This window comes from Ictalurus punctatus, chromosome 13 (genome assembly GCF_001660625.3).
Source record: "Ictalurus punctatus breed USDA103 chromosome 13, Coco_2.0, whole genome shotgun sequence".
Classification (NCBI taxonomy): domain Eukaryota; kingdom Metazoa; phylum Chordata; class Actinopteri; order Siluriformes; family Ictaluridae; genus Ictalurus; species Ictalurus punctatus.
The window spans coordinates 5,354,878-5,381,286 of record NC_030428.2 but is presented as its reverse complement, the minus strand read 5'-3'; the positions used below and the strand labels follow the sequence as shown (position 1 = coordinate 5,381,286).

General features: G+C 39.6%; 1 protein-coding gene across 1 annotated transcript; it reads left to right on the top strand.

Annotated features, from left to right (window-relative positions):
* Window positions 1–170: 170 nt before the first annotated feature.
* On the top strand, window positions 171–25,053 carry frmpd2 (FERM and PDZ domain containing 2). The gene is given in 30 exon segments (XM_053685174.1): window positions 171–291; window positions 1,291–1,454; window positions 4,488–4,553; window positions 4,689–4,868; window positions 5,854–5,940; window positions 6,626–6,695; window positions 6,810–6,888; window positions 7,068–7,194; window positions 7,830–7,901; window positions 8,059–8,236; window positions 8,960–9,095; window positions 9,476–9,614; window positions 10,513–10,650; window positions 10,831–11,016; window positions 11,793–11,952; window positions 12,264–12,459; window positions 13,313–13,395; window positions 13,931–14,008; window positions 14,145–14,252; window positions 14,436–14,552; window positions 17,400–17,506; window positions 17,795–17,979; window positions 19,950–20,038; window positions 21,678–21,737; window positions 21,833–21,973; window positions 22,629–22,819; window positions 22,981–23,130; window positions 23,272–23,380; window positions 24,906–24,926; window positions 24,929–25,053. Coding segments are annotated over 30 exon segments (3,663 nt in total).
* The last annotated feature ends 1,356 nt before the right edge of the window (window positions 25,054–26,409 follow it).

Genomic DNA, 26,409 nt, shown 5'->3' with positions numbered 1-26,409 from the left:
ACTGTACCAGAAATATATTTAACTAAATAAAAGAAATATTTTGTATGAATCTCTTAGCTAAGAAAAGTTATGTTTTACGAAAAAAAAATTAAAACATTTAAATTTTTTTAGACTTGTTACTAGTGAAAAATCAGACTTATTCCTGCAATCTATCCACCTTTGCAGTAAGGATGAGTACTTTTGTAAGCCTGCTGGAAGTGCTGGAGTCCCGAGGGTCTCCTCTGGATGATGATGAGGTGTGGGCAATCCTCCTCACTGCAGCAGAAACCTTAACAAGCATCTCAAATAAAGGTACAGAGATGCAAACACTAGAGATATACATGCATGTAGAAAGCATAATTAAATGCATAAAAATGTTACTTACAGAAGATTGAACATAGCCTATATATTCTGTGAAGAAATAACCCATTCAACATTTTATCAAAACACTAGTGAAACATTATGTACTTGTTTCACTTTATCTAACAAAACAAAATGTTAGTGCCACTTACCAATACAAACTCCATTTCCCAGAATCCTCAGCCAACCATTCAACTACTAACCTAGTCACATGACCCATCGCATGCTCCATTACCTCGCTCCAGATTTCTAATCATAACCACCTGTTCCCAATCAGCATGCTTTCCATACTTAACTTGGAATTACAGTAAAGTTTTGCTAAGTCATGCTTCTAGCGTGTCTTTAGTTTCTCAAAACTTAATGTGTGGAAAAAAAAAAAAAAAAAAAAAAATAGGCTTGTCTACCTTGTCAACTTGTTTTAGATGACAGGGCCAAAAAGAAATAGTTGGTTGATGTAAGCCATATCAAATAATGGGAGTGTATTAATTTTTGTAGCCTAGATATGAAGTTTAAGTAATATATAAAGTATAATGCATCTGTATGTTTGTTAGCGCTTATTAAGTGCACCTAGGTTGTGTTGCATTTATCGGTGCTGATGTAATCATACCTGTGGATTAAAAACGACAAAAGGATAGTAAATCAATAGTGTTTCCATTGTTTCCTAAAGTGAATAATTCTTCGAGTTTGAATATGTGAGTCATGGTCAGAGAGTACAGGCAACTCTGAACAACCAACCAAAACTGGACCCGTTCTCAAAGCAATCCCTAAATTAAGGATTGTCAGGGAGAAACCTCATTACAGGAAAACAAGACACTCATGAATGCGGTGCCCTACACACGTCAAAGCCCCAGTACCCAGCATAACATCACAACCTGATACACTGCTTGTCTCAAACCATGTTGGAAGACTAGTCACCAAATATTCACTTGCTATTGTTTACTGTCTCTCCAGGTCCTGGTAATCTGTGCAGTATTATTAGCCCAGGCTCCATTTTGATCTCACCTAGTGGCACTGTTGCGTTCAAAACCTGTGGCCGGACTGACAATGTGGCATTCTTCACCTCTCCTGAGATGACTGTGGCTCAGTCTTCTTCCAGCAAAGAGGCTGTAGAGAAGGTGAGCTTTCCAGGACATGTTCTGTTTAATGTCTCCCAGGAGATAAGGCAAGGTTCAAGTTGAATGATAAATGGTGGGAAACCATATAATCTTAGAAAAGTCAGATCTACAGTAAAAGGCTCTATGTACTGCATTTCATGCTTTTCAACCTGTAATTTTCTGTAAAAGAATTGTCACATTATGTACTAAGCAGTTGAAAATTCACTCACAAGCAGGAACCTTATAATAACCATTTTTTTCTGGGAAAAGGTGTTTTATTAAATGGCACAGTCTGTAGTTTTCAAGAAGAGGTTGGAGATTTTATAATCAGGTGTTCAAGATTGGGTGCCAATGATCAGAACCTGCTTAGGATGTCTTAATTATACCCCTCTCATATCTAGTGTCTGGTGTTCCCTTTCTTATTGAGGTGTGTGGTGTCATCATGCCAAGATCTAAAGAGTTCTGTAAGGCCTTCAGAAAGAAAAGGTTGTGGATGCCTATGAGTCTGGCAATGGGTTTAAAAAGATCTCCAAATAATTTGAAATACACCATTCCACTGTAAGGCACAGATTTCAAATGACTGCCAGTTTGTCGAGGACTGGACGTCCTAGCAAATGCAGCCCATGGGCAGACCGTCTGATTTAAAATGAAGTCTTCAATAACCCCAAAGTTTCATCATAGGATCTGTTAGTAAGTCTTGCAATGTTGGTGTTAAAGAGCTTGCTTCTACAATCAGAAAGATATTTCACAAAGTTGACCTGCATGCGAGGTAGGAAAAAGTTTTTAATTTGCAAATGACCATAAAGGCAAAGACCAGGCTTTTTGGAATAATGTGCTCTGGACAGATTAATCAAAGATAGAGTTGTTTGGCCACAGTAACAGCAGACATGTTTGGCACAGACCAAAGACAGCATTTCAGGAGAAGCACCTCATACCAACTGTGAAACAGGATGGTGGACATATTATGGTTTGGGGTTGCTTTGCTGCCTCAGGGACTGGACAGCTTGCACTCATTGATTCAACTATGAATTAATCATATCAAAGTGTGCTTGAAGATAATGTGAGGCCGTCTGTCCAAACGTTGAAGTTGAACCGAAAGGGTTATGGAACGGCTTAGTCAAATCCTGGATTTGAATCCCATTGAAATGTTGTAGGGGATTTGAAATGGGCAGTACATGCAAGAAAACCCTCAAACATCTTGCAGCTGAAGGAATATTACATGAAAGAGTGGTCATAAACTCCAGCAAGCCCGGTGGACAATTATGCAAAATGCCTACAAGAAATTATTTCTGCTAAAGAGGGCGATACTAGCTTCTGAGGCCAAGGGTGTAGTTCATTTTTTTTCACTAAAGAATATCACATCTATTGATATTTCTGTTGAATAAATGATTGAAAAAAAGCAAATTTTCTTTGTGGTTTTGTTCAAGTACATGAACTTCAATAATAGGCACCGTTTCAAAGATAATCAAATGTTTGCTTGTCCAAATGTGTCAAAAAAAAGCCATTAATTTCCATGGGGTGTACATATTTTTCACATGACCCATGCGGTGACTAGTCGTGATATTAAATGGTATAATATGAATATTGGCCAAAGTAACCCTTTGTGACCCTTTTGCTCAAACCAAAACATACTAAACTTGCAGGTTAGTCATCTGTCATTTTTTGTAATTTGTACTTTGATTGGACAAGATGTGCATAGTCTATATATTTTTAACTTTATAGCGTGAATCATTCACATTCATTACACTCATGAATGTACAGTACTTCACACGAGCTCTCTCAATAACTGATGATGATGGGTTTCAGATGCATAAGTGACACTGAGATTAAAAAAAAAAGTTTTTTTTTTTTTTAAACATCAGCCCAAATGTACACTGAAATCTAGGGTATGTATAATTACCTGACACAACTGTCACTGATAGGCTACATGAATCTACAGTCTGGGCTACAAAGAAATCAGTACCAACCTCACTTCTTCCTACTTCTTCCTAACACACCATTCTGTACATTGACTTTATGACCACTGGTGTTGCTGTTTCCCTTAATCACACAACAGTCCAGAATAATCCACCTAAAAACAGTTGTTTAGTGCCAATAATCTGAGGTGGATGGCAAAAAAGAAACCTTATATTGCTGTCTTTTTATCTTTGAAGGTTGAGGAGGTGTGTGTTTGGGGGTGCTTAGCTGTTAAAAATACAAAGCCTGACTTTTCCCAATCCAAGTGGGTCAAGCAAACAGACATCAGGGTAATCTAAAACAGGAATCCATTTAACAGACCATGCTCAGAAATGTAAATAATTTGCCAAGCTGGCAAGGACAACCAAGCTCATACTCATAGTGAATAGACCATATAAACATACTTCTAGCAATGTTTATATGCACAGGTGTGTGTATATATATATATATATATATATATATATATATATATATATATATATATATATATATAGATATATGTATATATATATGTATATATATATATATATATATATATATATATATATATATATATATATATATATATATATATATATATATATATATATATATATATACATATATATATATATATATGTATATATATATATATATATATAATATAATATATCGTGAGCAGGTGGACGTAGATGGTAACCTTGAAAATGAATTCTGATCACTGTGACCTATGATGGAGAGGGTGTGTATTACTGTGTGTTGGTATGGCATTGACTTAATCAATTATGTCTTTGTGCACAATTAGATGGCTCAGAAAATGGTTGAACAGTGGTTATAGTTGCAATGCAAAGTCACGCTAATATCCCTTACCAAAGCTGTCAAAATTCTTACGTGCAATTTCAGTTTAAAGGATAAAAAGACCATGGGAAGATTTCATGAAACCATTAACAATTATTTGCCATGCTTAATTACTGTTTTTACAACTTTATACAGACCTGCTTAGTCTAAACACTATGCTGTTCATGGTGACTCTTTATTTTAAACCCCATTGATGGACCCTGTTTACATTTCATGAGTGCTCAGAAACCAATTATAACAAGTTGCTTGTTCTGTTTCTAGATGCTAGTTTACTCTCTGGGAATGACTCTGTACTGGACTGTAGATTATCAGCTTCCTCAAAATCAGGTGAGCTGTTAATATTCAATCATTACTGTCTTTAATGTGGCGCTTTAGCCTTTGTTTTGATATTAGGCAATATCAAAGTATTGCTATTTGAATGACATAAGATACTCCTTCTCACAATGCTCTTTCGTCCTGTAGCCTGTCCAGCTTAACGACAACTTGAACATCCTTCTACTGAGCATGTGTGAAGAAGAGTCCTGTAGACGACCAAATCTGCTGGCGGTGCTGCAGCATTGTGAGCAGCACCAAAAGAATGCTCTCTTACCTCCTCCAGACAGAATAATCAGGCAGCTGGTCCAGTATGTCCTACATCACCCAGTAAGTCTGCTAAAGCTTAGTTTTGTTTGTTCATAATAATGGTGATTAGAATTATGGAGATTTTGGAGAAACTTTTCAAATGGTGATCGTGATTCATCTGGTTCCCTGTCTGGATCAGTTTATTGTGTGTGTCTGCTGACACTGGAAGCAATTTTGTGCAAGGATGTGGTGTTTAAAAAATATTCTTCATACTCTGTTGAATCCTCAATTCTGATTGGTCAGAAGGTCTATAGCAGTATATCTCACAGTCTATAACAGTAGATCTGACAGTATTTCCGACAAAGACAAATCGCAAGTTAATATTGATTTAATACAGCATTGTTTCTATAGTAACGTCCAATTCACAGGGACCTATATGGTGGACGCTACACATAAACTGAATAAGAAAATTAGGTAAAGCTGTAAAGTTTTCAAACGCTGGAAAGTCTTCAAGATGAAGGGCTGTGTACTTTCCAGTTAATCAGTATAAACAGATAAAAAGTATGATGTATGTCATGTAACAGGCATGCAGATAGATGCAAATGCAGTAAAAGGCTTTATTTGAGAAAGGCAGGCAGACAAATCCAAGATCAGGAGACGAGGAAACAAACACGGTAGAAACAACGGCTCTTGAATTGGTGGTGGTGGTGATGGGGGGTTAAATACACAGAATAATCAGAGGTTAAACGTGAACAGGTGTGAATGATTAGGACACATAAGGGAAACAACCAATGACAAGACATGAGTGGAGACAGGACATAAACTAAAACACACATGGTAAAAAAAACAGAGACATGTCAATGCAGAAGCACGCGTTGCATATACACGCTCCCTCGAGCAGTTCTTGGGGGAAATCCCTGACAACGTGACGGTCTTTGGTGGTCTTTAATAGAATTCTTGGAAAATTGCTGAGGTATAAGAGAAATAAAACGACAACTTGAACATCCTTCTACTGAGCATGTGTGAAAAAGTGTCCCGTTGACGACCAAATGTGGCGGTGCTGCAGCACTGTGATCAGCACCAAAAGAATGCTCTCCTACTGCCTCCAGACAGAATAATCAGGCAGCTGATCCAGTATGTCCTACATCACCCAGTAAGTCTGCTAAAGCTTAGTTTTACTTGTCCATAATAATGGTGATTAGAATTATGGAGATTTTGGAGAAACATTTCAAATGTAATGAAATGTAGAGGCCATACCACAAGATGCAAACCACTCATCAGCAGTAAGAATCAGAAAGCCAGATTGGAATCCACAAAGAAATACAGAGATGAGCAACAAAAGTTCTGGAACTAAGAATAATTTCTAACAAAGTGATGGAAAGGCCAAAGTGTGGAGAAAGAAAGGATCTGCTCATGATCCAAAACATACAAGCTCATCAGTCAAGCATGGTGGAGGTAGTGTCATGGCTTGGGTTTGCACGGCTGCTTCTGGAACAGGCTCACTAATCTTTATTGATGATGTAACTCATGATGGTAGCAGCAGAATTAATTCAGTCTAATTAAGTCAAATGAAGTCTACAGAAACATTCTGTCTGCCAATTTCCAAATAAATACATCCGATCTAATTGGCAGGAACTTAATCATGCAGCAAGACAATAACCCAAAACACACTGGAAACACAATCGTAAATTTACAGTAACTTAATTGTTGATCATAGTACTACTGACCACTGGACTACAAATTTTGTCAAGCCATGCAGATTTGGCATGTTGTAAGCATAGCACAAGGCAGACACATATGTAGTAATGATAAATATTGCTTTTTTGTTTGTTTTCTAGGTAGAGAATGCATCGGGTAACTTTTCCCTGATAACCGATCGAAGTCAGTTGATTAGACACAAACTTCGAGGTAGGACTCTTGTGTTAATAGCCATCTGATCATTTGGTTTGTTTCGAATCAAAATAAGACAGAACTGAAAATATATAAAATAAACACTATATAATAAGATCTACTTTGCATTAGGAGACTACACTGAGAATTTCGCTTGGGGACCAAAAGCAATCAGCTCACCATCTTACACTGTCCAGGCTGAATATAACAGGTAAATAGAATATAACTCCACTAGATTTGTACTAGTGTACCTAACTAACTGTTTCATAAACTGCTGCCTTATTCGGTCCGAGGCTGAATTGACTTCATGAGGCAAATAAATGTGGGTTTGGATATCGCAATTGGCATTATGTGAAGTCAGGGCTTTAACTCAGTCTGTTTATGTTCTAGAAGCTCTCACTCCTCCCATCACAGAGGGAGCACTAGCATTCCATACCTTCACATCCAAAGGCAGCTTAATGACAGATCTAACCAGTCATTTGGCTCTTCACTCAGTCTCAGTGAGAGGAAGCTCAAGGTACAGTAAACTGCTTCTAGTTGGGAATAAAAAAATGTCACGGTACCTGTAATTTCTTCATTTTCAAAGTTGTTCTCCCAGCTCTGACCTAACCTTTTCCCCAGTGTCTCCTGATGCCTGATTTATTTCACAATTTTTTTTCATGTTATGTATTTCTAGTCTCAATCTGTCTTGTTTATGCGCAGAGTTTTTCTGTCTTGACCTCAATGTGCCTAATAGATGATTCTGACTGTAAACTTGCCCATGCCTGCCTTTTTCCAACCATGACTACTGGAATTATTGGATTTCCAATGCATTTCAGACTTTCTGTTTTCACTGTATGCTGTTTATTGTAATTACTGAAATCTCACTACACGTTGTCAGCCAGGAAAGTATGGTTTCTTTTTTGCATCTGGTTCCTCTCAAGGTTTCTTCTTCATTCTTCATGCTTGCCACTGTCACATCTGAATTGTTTGTTAGTGATCTAGATCTGGACCTAGGTTACTGCATCCTACTCTCTTTGACTAATTAATGAAACAATTATAATATCTGCTTATTTTGGTGCTATTTCTGAAAATATTTTGAATGTGAAAACACCCAATTATTAAGTTGAGATGCAAAAATCATATCAATAAGATGCTGTGTCTCTTTTGTAGAACATGGGGCCAGAGTTTGTTAGAATTTTGGATGAGCCATTCATTACCTTGGAGCTGCCATGTTCCATTGTGGTGAGTTTGATTCTTATGAAGAGTGACCTACAATAATGGCACTGATTCCAAACTATTCTATAGCAGCTAGTTTGGTGCTGTCTATTGTGTCAGTGATTCATTTCCTTTATTGTTCATTTTCCTGTCTGCTGTCATTAAGTGCTTTTTCTTTCTGTAGTCAAAGAAAGGGACGTCGTGTTCTACACAAAGGGACGTGAGAGTGATTATGCCGAATGGACAGACCATCTTAATCAAATGTGATGTAAAGACTAGAGGAGGGGATATATTTGATATGGTTATTGCCCATTCAAAAATGGTGGAGCACTTCTACTTTGGCCTTGCCTACACTGACAATAGTGTGTGCTGATGTTGTTTCTATCTGTTCCCAAAGATGTACAGTACTGTGCAAAATACACCCTATTTTTTATTTTTTTTTTAGTACAAACTTTGTTGTAGTCTTTTTTTAGTACTTCTACATTATCGAGTCAGTACAAAAACATTTTAGATTTCCAAACATCAGTTTTTCTGCACAAAATTACATGTTACAGAAAAACGTTTGTATGTCGTTAAAGAAAGCAGCATATTAAGTAAGAGACATTTTCCCACAAAAAAAAAAAAAAAAAACATAATGAAGGCATGTAAAAATCTCCAGAAGAACTGTGGCTGGTTCTGCAAGATAAATGCTCAATAAATCTTACCAGCTCATTTCCTGATAAAACTGTAGAAAGTGTACCTTTAAAAAAAAAAATAAATAAATAAAAAAAAATAAGCAAAGGTTTGTCGAACTAAATAGTGACTTTGTTTCATTTATTACTGTTTATTACTGCACTTTATAGTTTTTTTTGTTGTTTTTTTTTTTTTTTAAATGTAGAAACATTTAATTTCTTTATTTTTGAAGGCATGTTTGCTGTACAGCATTTCTTTGCATGTGCCTAAGACTTTTGCACAGTATGGTATATATTTACATTTTCCCCAAAAACTTCACTATTTAATATCTCAATAATCCTGGATAATTCACAACAAGTATGAATGTTGGACTACAGTTATTGTATACTAACTTGTGGTTCTTATTTCTTCAGCCAATGAATTCTTCTTTCTGGATAACAAAACCAAAATTTCCAAAATTTCCCCAGAGAGCTGGAAAAAAGTACCCACGTCCATGTTTGTTCTTCACGTCCGAATCAAATTTTTCATCAATGATGTCAGTCTACTTTTGTAAGATTCCTTTGTCCTTTAAAAGTGCTGTTTGTAATGCTTAAAATGTCTAGACATACAGTAAAATAGCCATATAGCCAACTAGATCCCAGGAACTATCGGTATTCTAAATATTGCTATATAATGAATCTATGTCTTCCCCCTAAAAAGCAACTCACATGTCATATGTAATTTTAGCATGTTTAGTTTTAAGGCGTGGGGTGAGTTAGGGGCAAGAGACAGACTGTCTATATTTTCACCGCAACTGTAATTTGCCTTGCAGGCAGCAGTATGCTCTAAAATGATAAACTACTCCTTGTTTTCAGTCTCAAATTTCCATCGCATACAATATACCAGCCTGTGTATCATTATTATCATGTTCTTATGTATTATTTTGGCAGACACAAGTTGACACGACACCAGTACTACCTGCAGCTCAGGAGGGATATTCTGGAAAACAGATTGCCCTGTAACGAAGAGACTGGCCTTCTTCTTGGTGCTTTGGCTCTGCAAGCTGAATTTGGGGACATTTTGCCTGAGGTATTGCCAACTGAATTAACGATGATATAGCCTTTCTGTTCTTCTATAGAGATCTGATGATCCTTCAACACAATGCATTTAATTGTGCAGTTAGTTTACAACCTTAGTATATATGTGTAGGGGCCTGCCATTGTGGCCTGACATGGCACTACTGTTAGAGGTCTTAAAACAACTGGTCATGATTGGACTGACAGTCCTCTGGTAGGACTGCATTGAGAAGGCGAAGCAGGCCAAATACCAGATACTGGTGGGGACTGCCAGAGGCAGGAACACTCACTCTGAAGGCTTTACACTCTAATCAGCATCATTGAGGGTGCAAAAAGAAAAGCTTTCAGGTCCACCACAGAGGCAACAGAATGATCCTTTTATATGGTGTTAAATAAAGAGCTCTGGCCTGTTGCCTAATGCTGCTGGTACACAAACTGGAGTCTGATCAAAGCCAACTGGGTCACCTAAGCAAGGGTGTGTGATGTTGGAAGACCCAAAACACCTGATGTAACATCTGGTATGTTACATTTAATGTCAAGTAATATCACCGATGATGTGTCCCAGCACAGCCTAGGATGTATCTAACATCAAGCACATCTGTAGCTGCTACTAAATATCATAACTTGACCTGAACAAAATGGTACACATATTAGTACACATTTTAGTTAGACATTCTCCTGACATTTTAAGTGCTTGAGAGGAGAAGCAATGGATGTATGCTACATTCAAATGGATGTACTGTATGCATGATCATGGTTTTACAACTTCTACAAATTAAGTCTGGCAGATGATGAGAACTGGGCTTGGGGAATTTTTAAAAATGAATTAGCATGTATTTCCCATAAAACACATTTAATGGTAATGCATTAAACATGCAAATATCACACAACAGTTGTATATCTGTTTTTAGTACTATCAGCCTGAGCACTACGTCCCTAAGAGCATCATGGAGAAAATGGCCATGCCTTGCCTGAAACAAGAGTTACTGCATTTACATGCTAATAATGCAAACATGACGGCTGAGGAGTCTGAGCTAGAATTCCTCAAGGTGATGCACAATTTTCTAATATATATAATTATATATATATTAAATAAATATATAATTATGCTGTTTTTTTTTATTATTATTATTATTTTTAATTAATCATGGCACCGAGTCATGGGAAAATTAGCACATATTCCAAGTGTTTTTGTTGTTGTTTTTGACACCATCTCAATGATTGCACAGGCCATCCAGCAGCTTCCGGAGTACGGTATGTTTTTTCATCATGCAGTCTGCCAAAAGATGCTCAGCTCAGGAGAGCTGCTCTTGGGGGTGTGTGCCAAAGGCATTGTTGTGTATGAAGTTAAAAATAACACCCATACCAAGAGATTTACATTCCACTGGAGAGAAACCATCAATATCTTTGCATCTGTAAGTCCACCCCAAAAGAAACCTGGACATGCTAAGGATGTTGACAAAACAATAATAAAGACATTATGACAGCTCAGTGGTTAAGATGTTGACTACTCATCCTAAAATCATGAGTTCATATCCCAGCACTGCTAAGCTGCAATCCAGCTTAAAAAAATGTGTACATATCTTTCTGTCCCAGAAAAAGAACAGTTCAAAGAAATTATTGAAAGCGCAATATTGCCATGACATTCATGCTAATGATGAGTGTATGTAAACCTCCGACCGCAACTGTACAAGGCAGCTCACAGGTTTATATTAATATTCTAATACATTATCATTTTTATAATAACAACTTACACAGGTACTTGAATGGCAGACATGGTGAAGTTTTCTGTGAGGAAATGTTTACTTAACAGTTTGTTGGTAACACAACAAGCTGCATTTTTTTGATTACCTTCCTCAGAGAGAAAGAGAGGCCAGCTGAGGGAACAACTGTTAAGTCCCTGTTATCATTTTCATTATAATTGCTAATCTGATTTGCAGATGTTCAATAATATTAGAAACTATAAATAGATAAAAAAAAAGGTATGATTTGTCTCTGGCAAATTCCTGCTATATAAGAGGAGTAGAACAGTCTGTTACATGATGCTATATAAAAAGAATCACTTTTGTGGTATTAATACGTCACATCACTCCGTCAATCATTATTTGTCTATAACAGCAAATTCCATGTTTTTTTATTCCTTACTTATCTGACTGCCAATGATTGTCCATTTGGCTCTTTTCCACCACAGAAGCGTAAATTTGTCATCGTAAGCAGCATCAGTAAGAAGAAGCACACCTTTCTTATGGAGAAATCCAGATTCGCAAGGTACCTCTGCAGCCTATGCATAGCACAGCACAAGTTTCACATGGAGATGAGTTCTCGCCAGTTGAGCCACAGTCTGGTCTCAGGCAAGTCCTATACTGTAATACCATTTCTGTAATATTTAACAGTGCTACAGGTATCTAAAGCTAAAATAATTGGAGTGGGCTGTGGAGTGGGCATGAGTTTTCTAATGTATTAAAACAGCCACAATTACATCAGTTATTACTTCAGAAACCTTCTGGCTAAGACTTAATGAAAAGTATTATCAGTTTGCGTGGTCTTACTGACTAACGATGCCCTAGGTTTCATTACTAGCCATATTAATATTACATTAATCCAATACAATTTGGAAACCCAATATAGCATTTTGATATGCATCTCTTTTCTGTTTCTCCAGAGGATAGTAATTTACAGTGTGAAGTGCCCAGTGCCCAGAATGATGCAAGCAGGAGGATTTCCTGTTTTGAGGGGACGTCCAACGATGGCAGACCTGATGTTGCTCACCATGACTCCATGAGCAAGCTGTGTGATGACCTTGCCAATCGTATTGAAACCAGAATCAAACAGCAGAGAGACTTATTGGAGTACTACAAGTTAGATCACTAAATTCTTTAGAGACTTATAGATCCTGCTAATTGTTGCATGCTTTAAAACATGACACCATTTCAATTGACATATATATCCACTCATATATAGTGTCAGGCAGCAGAGATGTTTATCATATATATATATATAATTTTTGTCATATATGAACATGAACATGAATATGATGGTGGCTGTGGGTGATTGGAAATGGAGTCTGGATCTGCTATGTTGTGATGTTCTGGTAGATTCTGTCAGCCATGGCTAAATCTGGTGCTGATAATGACATACCATAGACAGTCCCTCCAGGATTTAGCAATTTTGCAATCGCAGAATTTAATGCAAAATCAAGAAAGCTGCACAATATTCACAGGAGCTTACCACTTTTCAAAATTATTGCAGATTTGGGCCAAGATACGCCATGTGACATCATCACAACACGCATTCAACCCCCTTCAATTTATGCGTGTCAAACATGAGTACAGCTTAAAGGTCTCATTTACCAACAAACATCCCTGTGAAAGACCGTGCAAAACAATTTTGTGCAAGGGCAATTTTGCCAATTCAAGTAGTATTCCGCAAAAAAGCACAAATTTTGAAAAAGGCCACAGTAAAAACAAACATTTTTTGCTGCAACAATCACAAAAAAAAAAAAAAAAAACTCTGTGAAATCCTGTATGGACTGTATAGATAATTTACTGGGAATCGATTCAGCAATAAAACACATCCCAGTGCAAAAATGAAGCAGAGTACAAGCATTTAAAAATAAACAATATAATAAAAGTCAGAGAAAATATGCCCAAGATGATGTTATATTACAACTGTCCTAAGATAATGATGATAATGGCTATTATGACCTTGTAGTGCCTTGAGTCGAGATCTTCAGAGAATTGCTGGATCTTCAAAGCGAAGCTCAGGTGTTTCATCCATTCCTTCTTTTTTAAGAGGTAAGAGGTGCCATTCATATGCAATATGATTTGTTGATGAGACCAATATGAGATGCAGTTCTAGTACTTTTTTGTAGGAAGATTAACTGACCAGTAGTAGATAAACTGATATTATTTGGTTTCACATCTATTCAGGTGCAGATCACTCTCTCCAGGTCACTGCACTCACTTATTTGCAATTTAATTTATTTATTTATGTATTTATTTGTTTGTTTGTTTGTTTAGATATTTTTACATTTCTCAGCATATTCTTGTAAGCTATTAGTTCTTAGCTGTGGGTCTGGGAACATCCAGTATTTCTATGCAGAATCTGAAGCTTTCCCTACTTCTAATGCATTTGTTTCAGCAAATGAAGGGGCTTAATAAGTAACTAGTCAATTTGATGAAGGGTATTTAGAGTAGGTAAGCTTTAAACATTGCAATTTGCAGATCCACTGAAAAAGTACGAATGTTTGCTACTTGGAACTTTTGTTATTTTCTGGTACAAAAGCAGATCTTATAATTCCTTTTTTTTTTTTGTCCTTCCAACTTGGAGACACTCCAACAAGTCCCCGAGCTCCTGTGAGAGAAATTCTCTGTGTAACTTTGAAGAAAGATATGAAATTAGGCCTTGGTAAGGATGCTGAATTTTAAACATTACTTTAAATGCATGCTATCCATAAATGAATACAGTAACCTTATTACTTTTTTAAGGAAACAATGTTTTTCTTGTCCCAATAGTCCTTTTCTTTTGTTTGTTTTAATGCAAGGTATTGTAATTGTTGGAGAAGAAAGTGCCAGTGGTCTGGATCTAGGTATCTTTATTGCATCTGTTGTGCCGGGAGGACCAGCGAGTAGGGATGGACGAATCAGACCAGGTCTATGTACAAAGAAATTATCTATATGAAATATTTTGCAACAGGATCCATGGTCTATTCAGTAAATAATAATGAGAGTTAATAACATTACAGAATTCAGATGTGCAGTTTAAGTGGCAGTAGAAATAACAGCCTGCCACTACAGGCTTGCAAGACTGCAATAACAGTCTTGTCCTCCCTCAGGTAGCCGCTTGATCTCACTGAATCAGACCAGTCTGGAGGGAGTCCCCTTCAATGAAGCAGCGGAAATAATACAAAGTAGCCCCAACCAGGTGGAGCTCATCATCTCCCAGTCCAAAGGTAAAAGTAAGTCTGGTAGTAACCAGTAGTAGTCATCTGGACTTGTTGCCAAGCAAATACCCCACCGGAATTTAAAGCTTTCTGTATGATTCACATCTATTGTGTCATGAAAATCATGAAGGTCACATGGCTGTCATTGAATTCTGAAATAATAATAATAATAATAATAATAATAATAATAATAATAATAATAATAATAATAATAATAATACATTTATTTTATATAGCACCTTTGTGGGCATATATGGGAATGTCACTTTACGTTAAAGCTTTACTTTAGGTTTACTCATGTTAAAATGGGGAGTCATACTGAATGCAGGCAGATATGGGAAGCCGGAGCAAATGCTACAGAACTGGGGTTATGTCAGCACATTTGTTAGTGTGAGTCAGTAACCATGCTTTTTTGCACATATTGTAGCTTATTGAGTTTCTTATTTAAGGAAATTTATGAAAGATCAATGAACAAAGAATTGCAGTAATCTAAACATGATGTAATTAAAGCATGTACCAGGGTTTAAGCAGTACAAGAGCTAATGGAAGATCGGAGGCAAGCAATATTATGGAGGTGAAAGAAGGCAGTTTTGGTTACAGATGAAATATGAGAACTGAAGTTCAGTGATGAGTCCATAATAATGCCAAGGTTGCGAACAGTGTCAGATGGAAATACAGCTGCAATCAAAATTATTCAACCCCCATTGCAATTTTATTGTCAAAATGCATCGACTTTCAGCTGTTTGCAATGAACAAATCTACTGCCTGCATTACTGAAAGAAGACAGGTAGGCTGATTTAGTGATGTAGAGAGCATCTCTGTACTGTTTCATGTGTTCAGTGTATGCTAGGTAATGAACAGCGAGGACAGTTTTCTTGTGAAGCAGTCCCACAGCTTTCATGGCTCTAAGTTCAGTAGTGTACCATGGAGAGGAAGAAGACTTAAGAAGAGAGGATATTTCAAATGCATTAGAAAAATAGAGTGGGTTAATGGAGTTCCATTTGTGATAACATAACAGTCATTTCGTTATGTTTGCATGTAGGGGTTAGTAGGCTGAACTCAATAAGCTTGTGATCAAAGATACCTAAAAGAGTGCCACAGAGGTGAGAGATGTCTAAGAAAGTAGTGAAAACAGAATCTAAAATGTGACCCTTTGTGTGAGTAGGCAAGTCTACATGTTGCCTAAATTCAAAACAATCAAGGACCGACGAAAATTCAGAGGTCAAAGTACAAGAAGGCGAATCTAAATTAATGTCTCCCACAAGCAGAAGACCAAGCAGAGGATGCAAAAGTGAGCAGTTCATTAACCTCAGACAGAAACTTTTGTGCAGGCTTAGGTGGTCAGTAAATCAGAATCATAAGTGTAGGGACAATATTAAAAAATTTCAAGGCTAGAAATTCAATTCCTTTATGGCAACCCATCAGTTTCTGACAGATGACCAGCCAGTTTAAATACTGCGTTAGCCAGAGGCAACGAGTCGACTCTCGGCATTAAACCAGTGTCTAGTACAGCAAGGCAGTTGTACCTCACCAAAATTGATCCTGGCATCATGGCCACTAAGCAAGGTAGCCGCACCAGCATTGGGGGGACTGAAGCTGGGAGGGCTCACGTTTGGCTGGTGAGAACATCCAAAGTGCAGTGAGTTATAAAGCCGAGTACTCCAAAACATAAGAAGTCCACTTTTGGTTTATGTGAAGATTCAGATAAGCATGTCAAAAGTAGATAACTCTGGAGCAGACACCGGTAAGCAGGAAGCAGAGGAAACACAAACAGACATAGTCACAAACATACACTGTAAGTGAGCATTGCTGTGAAATCATTGTAAAATGTAATCAAGGAAACCCACTTGCTTGTATGTTCTATAAAATAATTTTTACTTTCCAAAAAGAACATTGCTGCCCTTTTGCAGTTTGCTAAAGATCATGTGGACAAGCCAGAAGGCTATTTGAAAAAATGTTTTGTGGCAGGATGACCAAAGTAGAACTTTTTGGTTTAAATGAGAAGCATTATGTTTGGAGAAAGAAAAAACACTGTATTCCAGCATAAGATCCTTATCCCATCTGTGAAATATGATGGTGGTAGTATCATGGTTTGGGCCTGTTTTGCTGCATCTAAGCCAGAATGGCTTGCCATCATTGTTGGAACAATGAATTGTGATTTATACCTGCGAATTCTAAAGTAAAATGTCAGGACATCTGTCCGTGATCTGAATTTCAGGAGAAAGTGGGTCATGCAGCAAGACAACGACCCAAGCGCACAAGTCATTCTACCAAAGAATGTTTAAAGAAGAATAAACTTAATGTTTTGGAATGGCAAAGTCTTGACGTTAATCTAACAGGAATGTTGTGGAAGGACCTGAAGCAAGCAGTTTATGTGAGGAAACCCACCAACATCCCAGAGTTGAAGCTGTTCTGAGGAATGAGCTAAAATTCCTCCAAGCTGATGTGCAGGACTGATCAACAGTTACCATAAATGTTTTGTTGCAGTTATTGCTACACAAGGGGGTCACACCAGATACTGAAAGCAAAGGTTCACATTATTTTGCCATGTACAGCTGTGTAATATAGGATAATTTTCCTCAATAAATAAATGAACAAGTATAATATTTTTGTCACATTTTAGGTCATATTTATGCAGATATATATTGAAAATTATAAAGGTTCACAAACTTTCAAGCGCCACTGTATCTTTAACATTTTACAGTTATGTAGAATAAGACACATCTAGTTGTTTTGAGAAATAAGTATAAAATACTTCTACCAATATTCAAAATTTCAATTAACAGGAAGTGCTTTGCTGAAAGATACTATAACCCTCAGACCAGCATGATGTGTTTGTGTATCTCTTTTTTGTAGACAGTCAAGCAGAAGCAGACGGTCTTGACGAGTTGGTGACAGTGATGATGACGCCAAAAACTGGGCGTAGGCTCCATGTGCCTGAAGTGCACGTCCTCAGTGTCCAGGTATGTCACAAACAACAGCAAGCAAATTCAAGAAACAATTGCATACCTATATTGTTTCATATATCTCAAAGTTCACAGTGCAGTTGAAAAAAGTATCTGGCAGTGTGGGCGTTAGCATTGCTGTAAGTTCACCATCATATGTTTTACAGAATGATCTAATTCGGAGAGATCATTTGGCTACCATCTGAGAATGTCAGCTCAGACATCTCTACCCCCGGTCACAGATTTTGGCTCCTAATGGAGGATCCCTTGACATTCCCAAGTAAACTGTAAAAATCATCTCTCCAGTGGAACCTGGGGCAGACCCAGGGTCTCCATCTAGTGGGACATGCTAGTAACCAGCCAAGGGGGATACTTCTAAGGTGTTTGACCCACCTCAACTGGCTCCTCTCAAGTCGGAGGAGCAGTGGCTCTACCCCAAGGCTCTCCCACATTGCCAAGCTCCTCACCCAATCACAGAGAGTAAATCCAAGGTGAGCCTAGGGCCATAGACTGCTAAACAGAGAGTGCCAAACATCATCTATAAATAAGATCCAAGTATCCTTAGTCATCCACCAGGGGCAAGGTCTATTTGAAGGGAGCATCCAACTCATTTCCAGTAAAGACCCTATTCTCAAAATGGGGTTCTGCTTTTCATCACAGCTTTTTCACACTCATCAATAACATTCAAGCAAGTGTTGGAAATACACTTCAGGTGGTGCCAAGAGATCATCATCATTTGCAAATAACAAGGATGTTACTTCTAACCCTCATTCTGGACACCTCTTCGACCTTGGCTGTGCCTTGATATTGTGACCATGAAGACACACTCATGACACCCACCTTAAACAATTCTGACTTACTGCCAGGAATGCAGACATAACTTTAACTGTGCATACAGATACAGTGCCCTCCGCAGAAATTGGCACCCTTGGTAAATATGAGCAAAGATGGCTGTAAAAATTTATCTTTATTGTTTAACCTCTTGATCTTTTATACAAAAAATTAACAAAAATGCTCTGCTCTCATGGATATCAAACAATTGCAAACAAAACACAGGTTTTTCCAAATATCTATATATATATTTATTAAATATAGATGTGCAACAGTTATTGGCACCCTTTTAGTTAATACTTTGTGCTACCTCCCTTTGCCAAGATAACAGCTCTAAGTCTTTTCCTATAATGCCTGATGAGGTTGGAGAATATATGGCAAGGGATCTGAGACCATTCCTCCATACAGACTCTCTCCAAATACTTCAAATTTTGAGGTCTGCACTCTTCTCTTCAGTTCACTCCACATGTTTTCTATGGGTCTCAAGTCAGGGGACTGGGACGGCCATGGCAAGACCTTGATTTTGTGGTTAGTAAACCATTTTTGTATTGATTTTGATGTATGTTTTGTATCATTGTGCTGCTGGACGATCCGACCATAGCCCATTTTAAGCTTTCTGGCAGAGGCAGTCAGGTTTTCATTTAATATCTGTTGATATTTGTCCATGATGGCATGTATCCTAACGAAATGTCCAGGACCTCTGTCAGAAAAACTGACCCAAAACATTAAAGAGCCACTACAATATTTAACCCTAGGCATGAGGTACTTTTCCATATGGATACTTCTCTGTGCTCGCCAAAATCACCTCTGGTGTTTATTGCCAAAAAGCTGACCATAGAACCCGATCCCATTTGAAGTTCCAGTAGCATCTGGCAAACTGAAGATGCTTGAGTTTGTTTTTGGATTAGAGTAGAGGCTTTTTTCTTGAAACCCTTCCAAACAACTCGTGGTGATGTAGGTGACTTCGGATTGTAGTTTTGGAGACTTTCTGACCCCAAGACTTCTGCAATTCTCCAAGCTGTGATCCTTGGAGATATTTTGGTCACTCACACCATCCTCTTCATAGTGTATTGAGACAATATAGACATGCGTCCAATTCCAGGTTGATTCATAACATTTCCAGTCGACTGGAACTTCTTAATTATTGCCTGATGTTGGAAATGGATATTTCAATGCTTGTGCTATTTTCTTACAGCCTTCTGCTGCACATCACAGCTATATTCCTTGGTCTTACCCATTATTATGAATGACAGGGAATTTGGCCTATCTGTTACCTCATAATCATACCCCTGTGAACCAGGAAGTCATGGTTGAACAATTTCCTGTTCCTAGTCAACCCGGTGTATTACAAAATGTAAAATATCAATAGGAATATCAAATAAGTCAAAAGGTTAAACAATTTAGACAGTTTTTCACAGCCTTCTTTGCTCATATTTACCAAGGGTGCCAATATTAGTGGAGGCTATTGTACAGGATTGCAGAAGATAGTGATCCAAATAAAAATTGATAAGGTAACATTTTACAAATTAGATGAAACCTGACAGTGCTACATTTTATTTACTGTAAATGACAAATTATCACAGTACAGAATTATTTTGAGTACTGAACATGGTTGCTGAATATTGACAAGAGGGCTGAACACAGGTCTCCAATCTGAAGGAATTTCAGAGAGCCTGTTGCCTGGGGAAGCAGCAGACCAAGATTTCCACATACAATCTGGTAGGTTTTGACATATTTGTCCATGTGTGCGTTATAGGGTCACTGTTCTTGGAACTGTTTCTAATGATTACGTTGATGTAATTCTTACATTCTATTATTAAAGTGATTCAATTATAAAATGTAGGTCCTTATTGGTTGTTCTTGAGACCAATGCCTGTTAATATAAATCAGACTCAGACTGTTTGCCCCTTGTGGCTGCCATAACTGACTCGGTTATCGAGTGACTCTTAGCACACCTTTATGTGTCTAATGGGAGATAGTGTCTTAGAGGTGAATGGAACCAGACTACAAGGTTACAGAGAACATCATGCTGGTGAGCTCCTGGCCAAAACCAAGAAGGTGAGTTGAACTCACTTTCTCACTACTACAAGCATCTTTACTACTGTAAGCAGTCACCTTGTGTATATTCCAATAGTTTATGATGTCTGAATGTCAAACTAGGGTTTTATAAATCTAATTTTATGGAAGAAAAGCACTGGCAAAAAAAAAAGATGATACATTCTTTTTTGTGGAATCTGAGGAGAGAGGCAGATAGCTATGATCTGAGTAAAGACCTCTGTGAGATCTCTGGGATGTGCAGGGGACTTGCAAAGGCTGTAATTAGCTGATTAGCTGAATCATGTAATTAGTAGATGGAACAGAGGGACCTTGTTTAATGCTGGTACACAGATGTGCTAAAAGCATTAGTCATATAGCAGTTCAAACTACAAATGTAATCATGATACCTAATAATAGACACTACTTTCTCTAACAAACCAATATTTTAACTACAACCAGGGATGTCGCTAGGCCTATTTTCATTAACCCGCAAGCAAATCAAAATAATCAGCCAATATATTTTCTTTTTCATTTCTTTTTTTTTTCCATCAATGGTTCAATTCCATCGCATCTTAAACAGGTGGGCATTAGGACCTGGGGGAGTTATCCACACATGACACATTTTACTGTTTAAATATTTTCCGTTGGTTTTATTATTTATGCTAACCATTATCACGGTTACAGTTCGGTTGCTCACTCACACACTTGCTGAAGACTCACATACGGGCAGCCAGAGGCAGTCGCGCGCCTGGTCTTAAAGGGAAATACTCCCAGATCATTACAAGAGGTGACGTGCAACATAAGGGATTGCACCAAATCATATCAATCATTCGATTATGCGTCGTGCCATGTATACACAGACAGACAAATAAGACTGTAGCTCGAATACACAGTAGCTTGATTATAACTGTCCATTTAAACATAGTTAATGTAATTAACAAACACAATGTGCAGTAACGTAATGTTGATTGCTGTCTCACTCACTCACTAACTCTCTCTCTAAATAAAATTTAAAAACTATTTTAGGTACATAGTACAGCCATTTTTGCCTTTTGTTGGTGTTGGATGGATGGGGACAAAATGGACTTTAATGTCTTTATTTTAATATAATTTAAATAAGTCTTATTAGATCAGTCTCTAGCACAAATCATGAGACAGGTATACCTTGAACAAGAATGACATTAATTCTATAGATTTTACACCCATAGTTACTCTAAAATATACATGACTAGAAAGATGTTTTGGTGGCTTTAAAAATTCTTTTAAATAAATCTCTAGTGACATCCCTGACTACAACATATTCCAGTTTTATGTACTGTAGCCTCTCAAGGCTGGGAGAGGCAGAACACAGACACTCAGGAGGCAGAGGTGGTGCAAAAAGGTGAGATTTTTATTTATGCTGGTGTAGGTGAGGAAGTAAAGAGTTGCTGGGTGTGTGGATGAAGATCGGCATCTTCCCAGTGTGGGGTGCGGCAGACAAGTGGACCCAGGAGGCTTGGCAGAGGTGCCGGCGAGAGGTGCAGTGCAGCCAGGGAGTTTCTCTTTGGAAATGCTTTGGGGTACTTGGTCGCATAGTTGAAGGTCACCGGGATGTATTTGTGACCCCAGGCAGACATCGTAAGTCACCCTACCAGATCCATGCCCACCCTTAATAATAATAATAATAATAATGGGGATGCCAAAAATGGGGATGGGGATGAGAGGTGGGGGGGGGGGGGGTGCTTCTGAGGCACACTGGCGCTGGGGGTACTGCTGACAGACGTTGGCATCCATACCGGGGTTGCCCCGGTGCTCCGCTTGGAAGTATAGGAGGCCGTTGGACAGTAGGGAGTAGGTGGCTGGGAGACGCTGCTCTGGGTGTTGGTCAACGCCGTCAATCAGATACACCTGGCCCCAGCACTGCCTCAGTCATCCTCCTTCTGTTCATGCCGTAGGTTCCCCTCCCAAGCAACCTGTTGAAACACAGAGGAGACAGGGTTCGAGGGTATGGGTATCTCACCTGAGGAGGCACATCCAAAGGCGTCCGCATATTCCTGGGCCGTGCAGGGCAGCTAGACATGGTTTCTGGTGGCTGGCCTCTTCTTCTGCCATCAGCAGTGGTGGATTCTCATGGCTGACAGCTTGGGGAACCCTAGCAGTAATGACAATGGGAGCTCCAGAATGAGGCCAATGAGGAGTGGCCAGTTGCCAATCAGTGAGAAGACCAGGACTTCTATGGCAGGGACCTCCCAGATGTTTCTGTGAATGCAAGATACCGGGAGGACATCCATAGGTTTGGGCAATGGGCCTAGGGCTGTCGGTTTGGCCAGGGTGACAGTGCTCCCTGGATCTAGGAGGGCGGTAATGGGCCGGCCGTTCACCCTTACGGCTGTGGTTGGGGGATCTGGGGGAGAAGCAGAATGGAGCACACAGCCAGCCAGCCAGGGTTTTACGACGCGCTATGGGGAGGTTGTATCTGGCTTGGTGGGCATGGGTTCATCCTTAGATGTCCCATAGGCAGGTTGGCTTTCCTGCGGTCTTATCTCCCAATGTAGGCTGGGCTCTGGCCACTGGGGTGCTGGACCTCAGCAGAACCCCAGCGGATGGTCTCTTCTCTCACCTCTGCCGATGCTCAGTGTGCCTAGGGCACATTGGACGGCCTCCACCATCTCCCTTGGGACCTGGTGGCTTTCATCCCCACTGCTTTCCGTTCTTCAGGTGGCAGAGCTTGTAGAGAGCAGTCCCTGATGACTTTCTACACTACTTCAGCAGCGGTGTACTGTTCTGGTTGGCTGGTAGGACCAGCTGTGGAACTCAGTCACCACATTGATGGGGGATAAGCCACAGTGGCTCAAGATCTTGGCCTTCAGAGCAGGATAGAAGGCAGGCTGGACATGTGGGACGGCTTAGTAGGCACGCTGTGCTTCCCCTGACAGGAAAGGGGCAAGAATGTCAGCCCAACGCTCTTCTTCACATTGTTCATGTCAGGCGACCTGACTGAAAGTCAGGAGGAAGGCTTCAACATCATCTTTGCTGGGGAGTTTGGTTAAGATGCCTGGAGCCTCCTGGAAGAGGTCTGGGAGAGGGATGAAGGCAGCGGAGCAGTGCTTATTCTTCAGCTCCAACAGCTCCTGGGTTCCAGCGCACAGGCTTTGGGCCAGCTCCTGGGTCACCACCCATTGTTGGAGGTCTCCAGCAGATGTTGCAGGATAGGGTCCATGTCATCTGGGAGGGGTTGGGCCTGTGTTCTTTATACCCTCATTCTCCACCAGTGTAGCCGCTCAGGGCCGTGACTGGCAGAACACAGGCACTCAGGAGACAGAGGTGGTGCAAAAAGTTGAGATTTTTATTTATATGCTGGTGCAGGTGAGGAAGTGAAGAGGTGCTGGGTGGGTGGATGAAGGTCACTGTCTTCCCAGTGTGAGGTGCTGCGGACAGGCTTGAGTGGCCTGCAGGCGGAACCCAGGAGGCTGCAGTGCAGCTGGGGAGTTTCTCCTCTTCCTCTTCTCCGGCTTTGTTGTCATCGTCTGCATCTAAAAACACAGAGAGAGAGAGAGAGAGAGAGAGAGAGAGAGAAGTCTCTAGGTGCATGCTGGGAGAACGAAATCACCCTGCCATTTGTGTTTCTGGCACCCCGCCTTACAACCATGTGCGCTTTTGCTGTCCAAAACAACCGGTGTGGTGAAATGGCACTGTCCATTCATCACCCCGCCGGCAGTTGTGCGAGGAGTTTGATGTGCATTGTGGGCATGGGCTGCAGGCCTGCCATCACAGTACCTAAAAAGGTGTTTTTGTATCAGTATTTAAATGCTCTTGGGTGAGTTGCAGGAGCTTCATGCATTTCTTGAAGATTGTGATGGAATGAACAGTGCTAATTTTTGTAAAGAGTGATGTAGCATGTGTGCATTTTGTTTGATAGACACAATAGCATATTTTTGTATCGTCTGCAGTAGTACACCAGAAGCCCACCAGAGTCTTCCAAACCCATTTTTATATCATAATGTATTACCAAATTTCTTAAAACACTAATTCCACAAATTTTCTGCAACTACATGCAGGTTTGTAGTCCCCAATAATGTTTGTATCATTTCATCTATTTTATCGTTGATAATCTGTGTGTTAGTACCAAACTATTATTTTTACATTGGACAAAGGGATTTGTGGTTGCTGAAAAGAAAGAAAAAAAATCAGGTGGCGAATCTGATACTTGAGAGGTATGGCACTCCCATGATGTCATGCAGTGTTCTGAATCCCAATACTTAGGATATGCTCACTGTCCAGAAAGCAGTGGCACTTGCAACACAATCCTTCCATTACCATGACAATGCCCATCACTGTTTGACCCCATGTTGACTGTTTTGCTTCTAAAAGTAAAGATAGCTAGTTTTGACTGTTTTGTCTTTGTTTGTTTGTTTTGATTTAGTAAGAATTCTTGTATTCAGACGGTCACAAGCATTTGTAATATGTAATGTCAGCCAGATGTTACCAAAAGCTTTGTTTGCAAAATTTACACAATTGACCCTTTTGATATCCTAACCTATAAGCAGTACTATGATGAACTTAACTAAAGGTGAAAATGGCATTGGCTTCACTTGCTCTCAGAGTTGAACACATGCCTGGACTGTGGAACTGTAATGCTGTTTCCTGGCCTCATCAAGGAGGGAGACGTGATCCTGGTCCTTAATGGAGAATCACTTACGGGCTACCATATCAGGTAATATGGAGGTTCTACTTCTATAGTTTAAGGTTTAGGGGGAAAAAACTAAAAAGCAAGGATCTCTTGAATGATAAAGCTAAAATTGGCATTACCCTTTTACACATAATTATCTAAAAACATTCAGATTATTTAGATGTTTGTATTCCTTAAAATTGCATGTCAAATTGTCACATAATGGAGTTGAGGATGGATGCAAATGCAGATAAGAACTTTATTTATTATTATTATTTAACAGATTATTAACTTTATTATTAGACAGGCAAACAAATCCAAATCGTGAAACATAGACGTGGTCAATAACAGGCAATAAGTCAGGCGATCGGCAAACGTGCATAAACGAGGCAAAACAAGAATTGAAAACGAGGGCACAAAACACGATGAACAACAGCTTGGTATATGGAAGACACACGTAATATTTCGCAAAGACTGGTGTTCAAACAGTCTCTTTTATGTGTGGTGTGATTGTGTGTGAGATTGGATGCAGGTGTGTGTGATTAGAATGAATGTGAGAGTTCTGGGAATTGTGGTCCATGGTGGCCATGTATGTAGGCCACAGTGCAGGATGGGAAATGTAGTCACTGTAATATGACCGAACCCCCCCTGCCCCCCAGGGTGCTTCTCCCAAAGTGCCAAAATACACTCCATCCCCCAGCAGTACTGGCCCTCTGGGCAAAATGTCTTCACAGCCCCTCAAGTTCCAATGCAGGCATTGTCCGACAAGTAGCAGGTTCCTTGAGGAGCTGAGGAGCAGACATGAGGCTGGGACTGGTTCGCCGGGGTCATTAGGTAAGACCCAGGCTTGGGAAGTTGTGCCATCAGCTTTAGACAGGTGCTTGACTTGGTGGCCCGGCCCTTCTTGAGTGTGGAGTGATGTTCTCAGCAGAGCAGGAAGGCAGAGCGACGTCCTCAGTGGAGCAGGAAGGCGGAGTGATGTCCTCAGCAGAGCAGGAAGGTGGAGCGTCATCCTCAGCAGAGCAGGAAGGCGGACCATTGTCCTCCATCGACTCTGCCGGCTGAACTTGGTTGGCTGTGTCAACAGACATAGGCGTGAGTAGACCGTGGTTGGTTGGGTCAGTAGACTCGGGCATGAGCCGAACTTGGTTGGCCGTGTCAGCAGACTCGGTCGTGAGCATAACTTGGGTGGTTGTGATGTTGGTTTCAGGCGCGAGGAGAACCTGGTTGGTCGTGACGTCGGTTTCAGGCATGAGGAGAACTTGGTTGGTCATGTTAACAGACTCTGGTGTAAGCATAACTTGGTCGGTCATGATGTCGGTCTCAGGCTGGAACGTGGCGTGGAAAGTCACATCGCCAATCTCAGACTGGAATGTGGCGTGGAAGGTCACATCATCGATCTCAG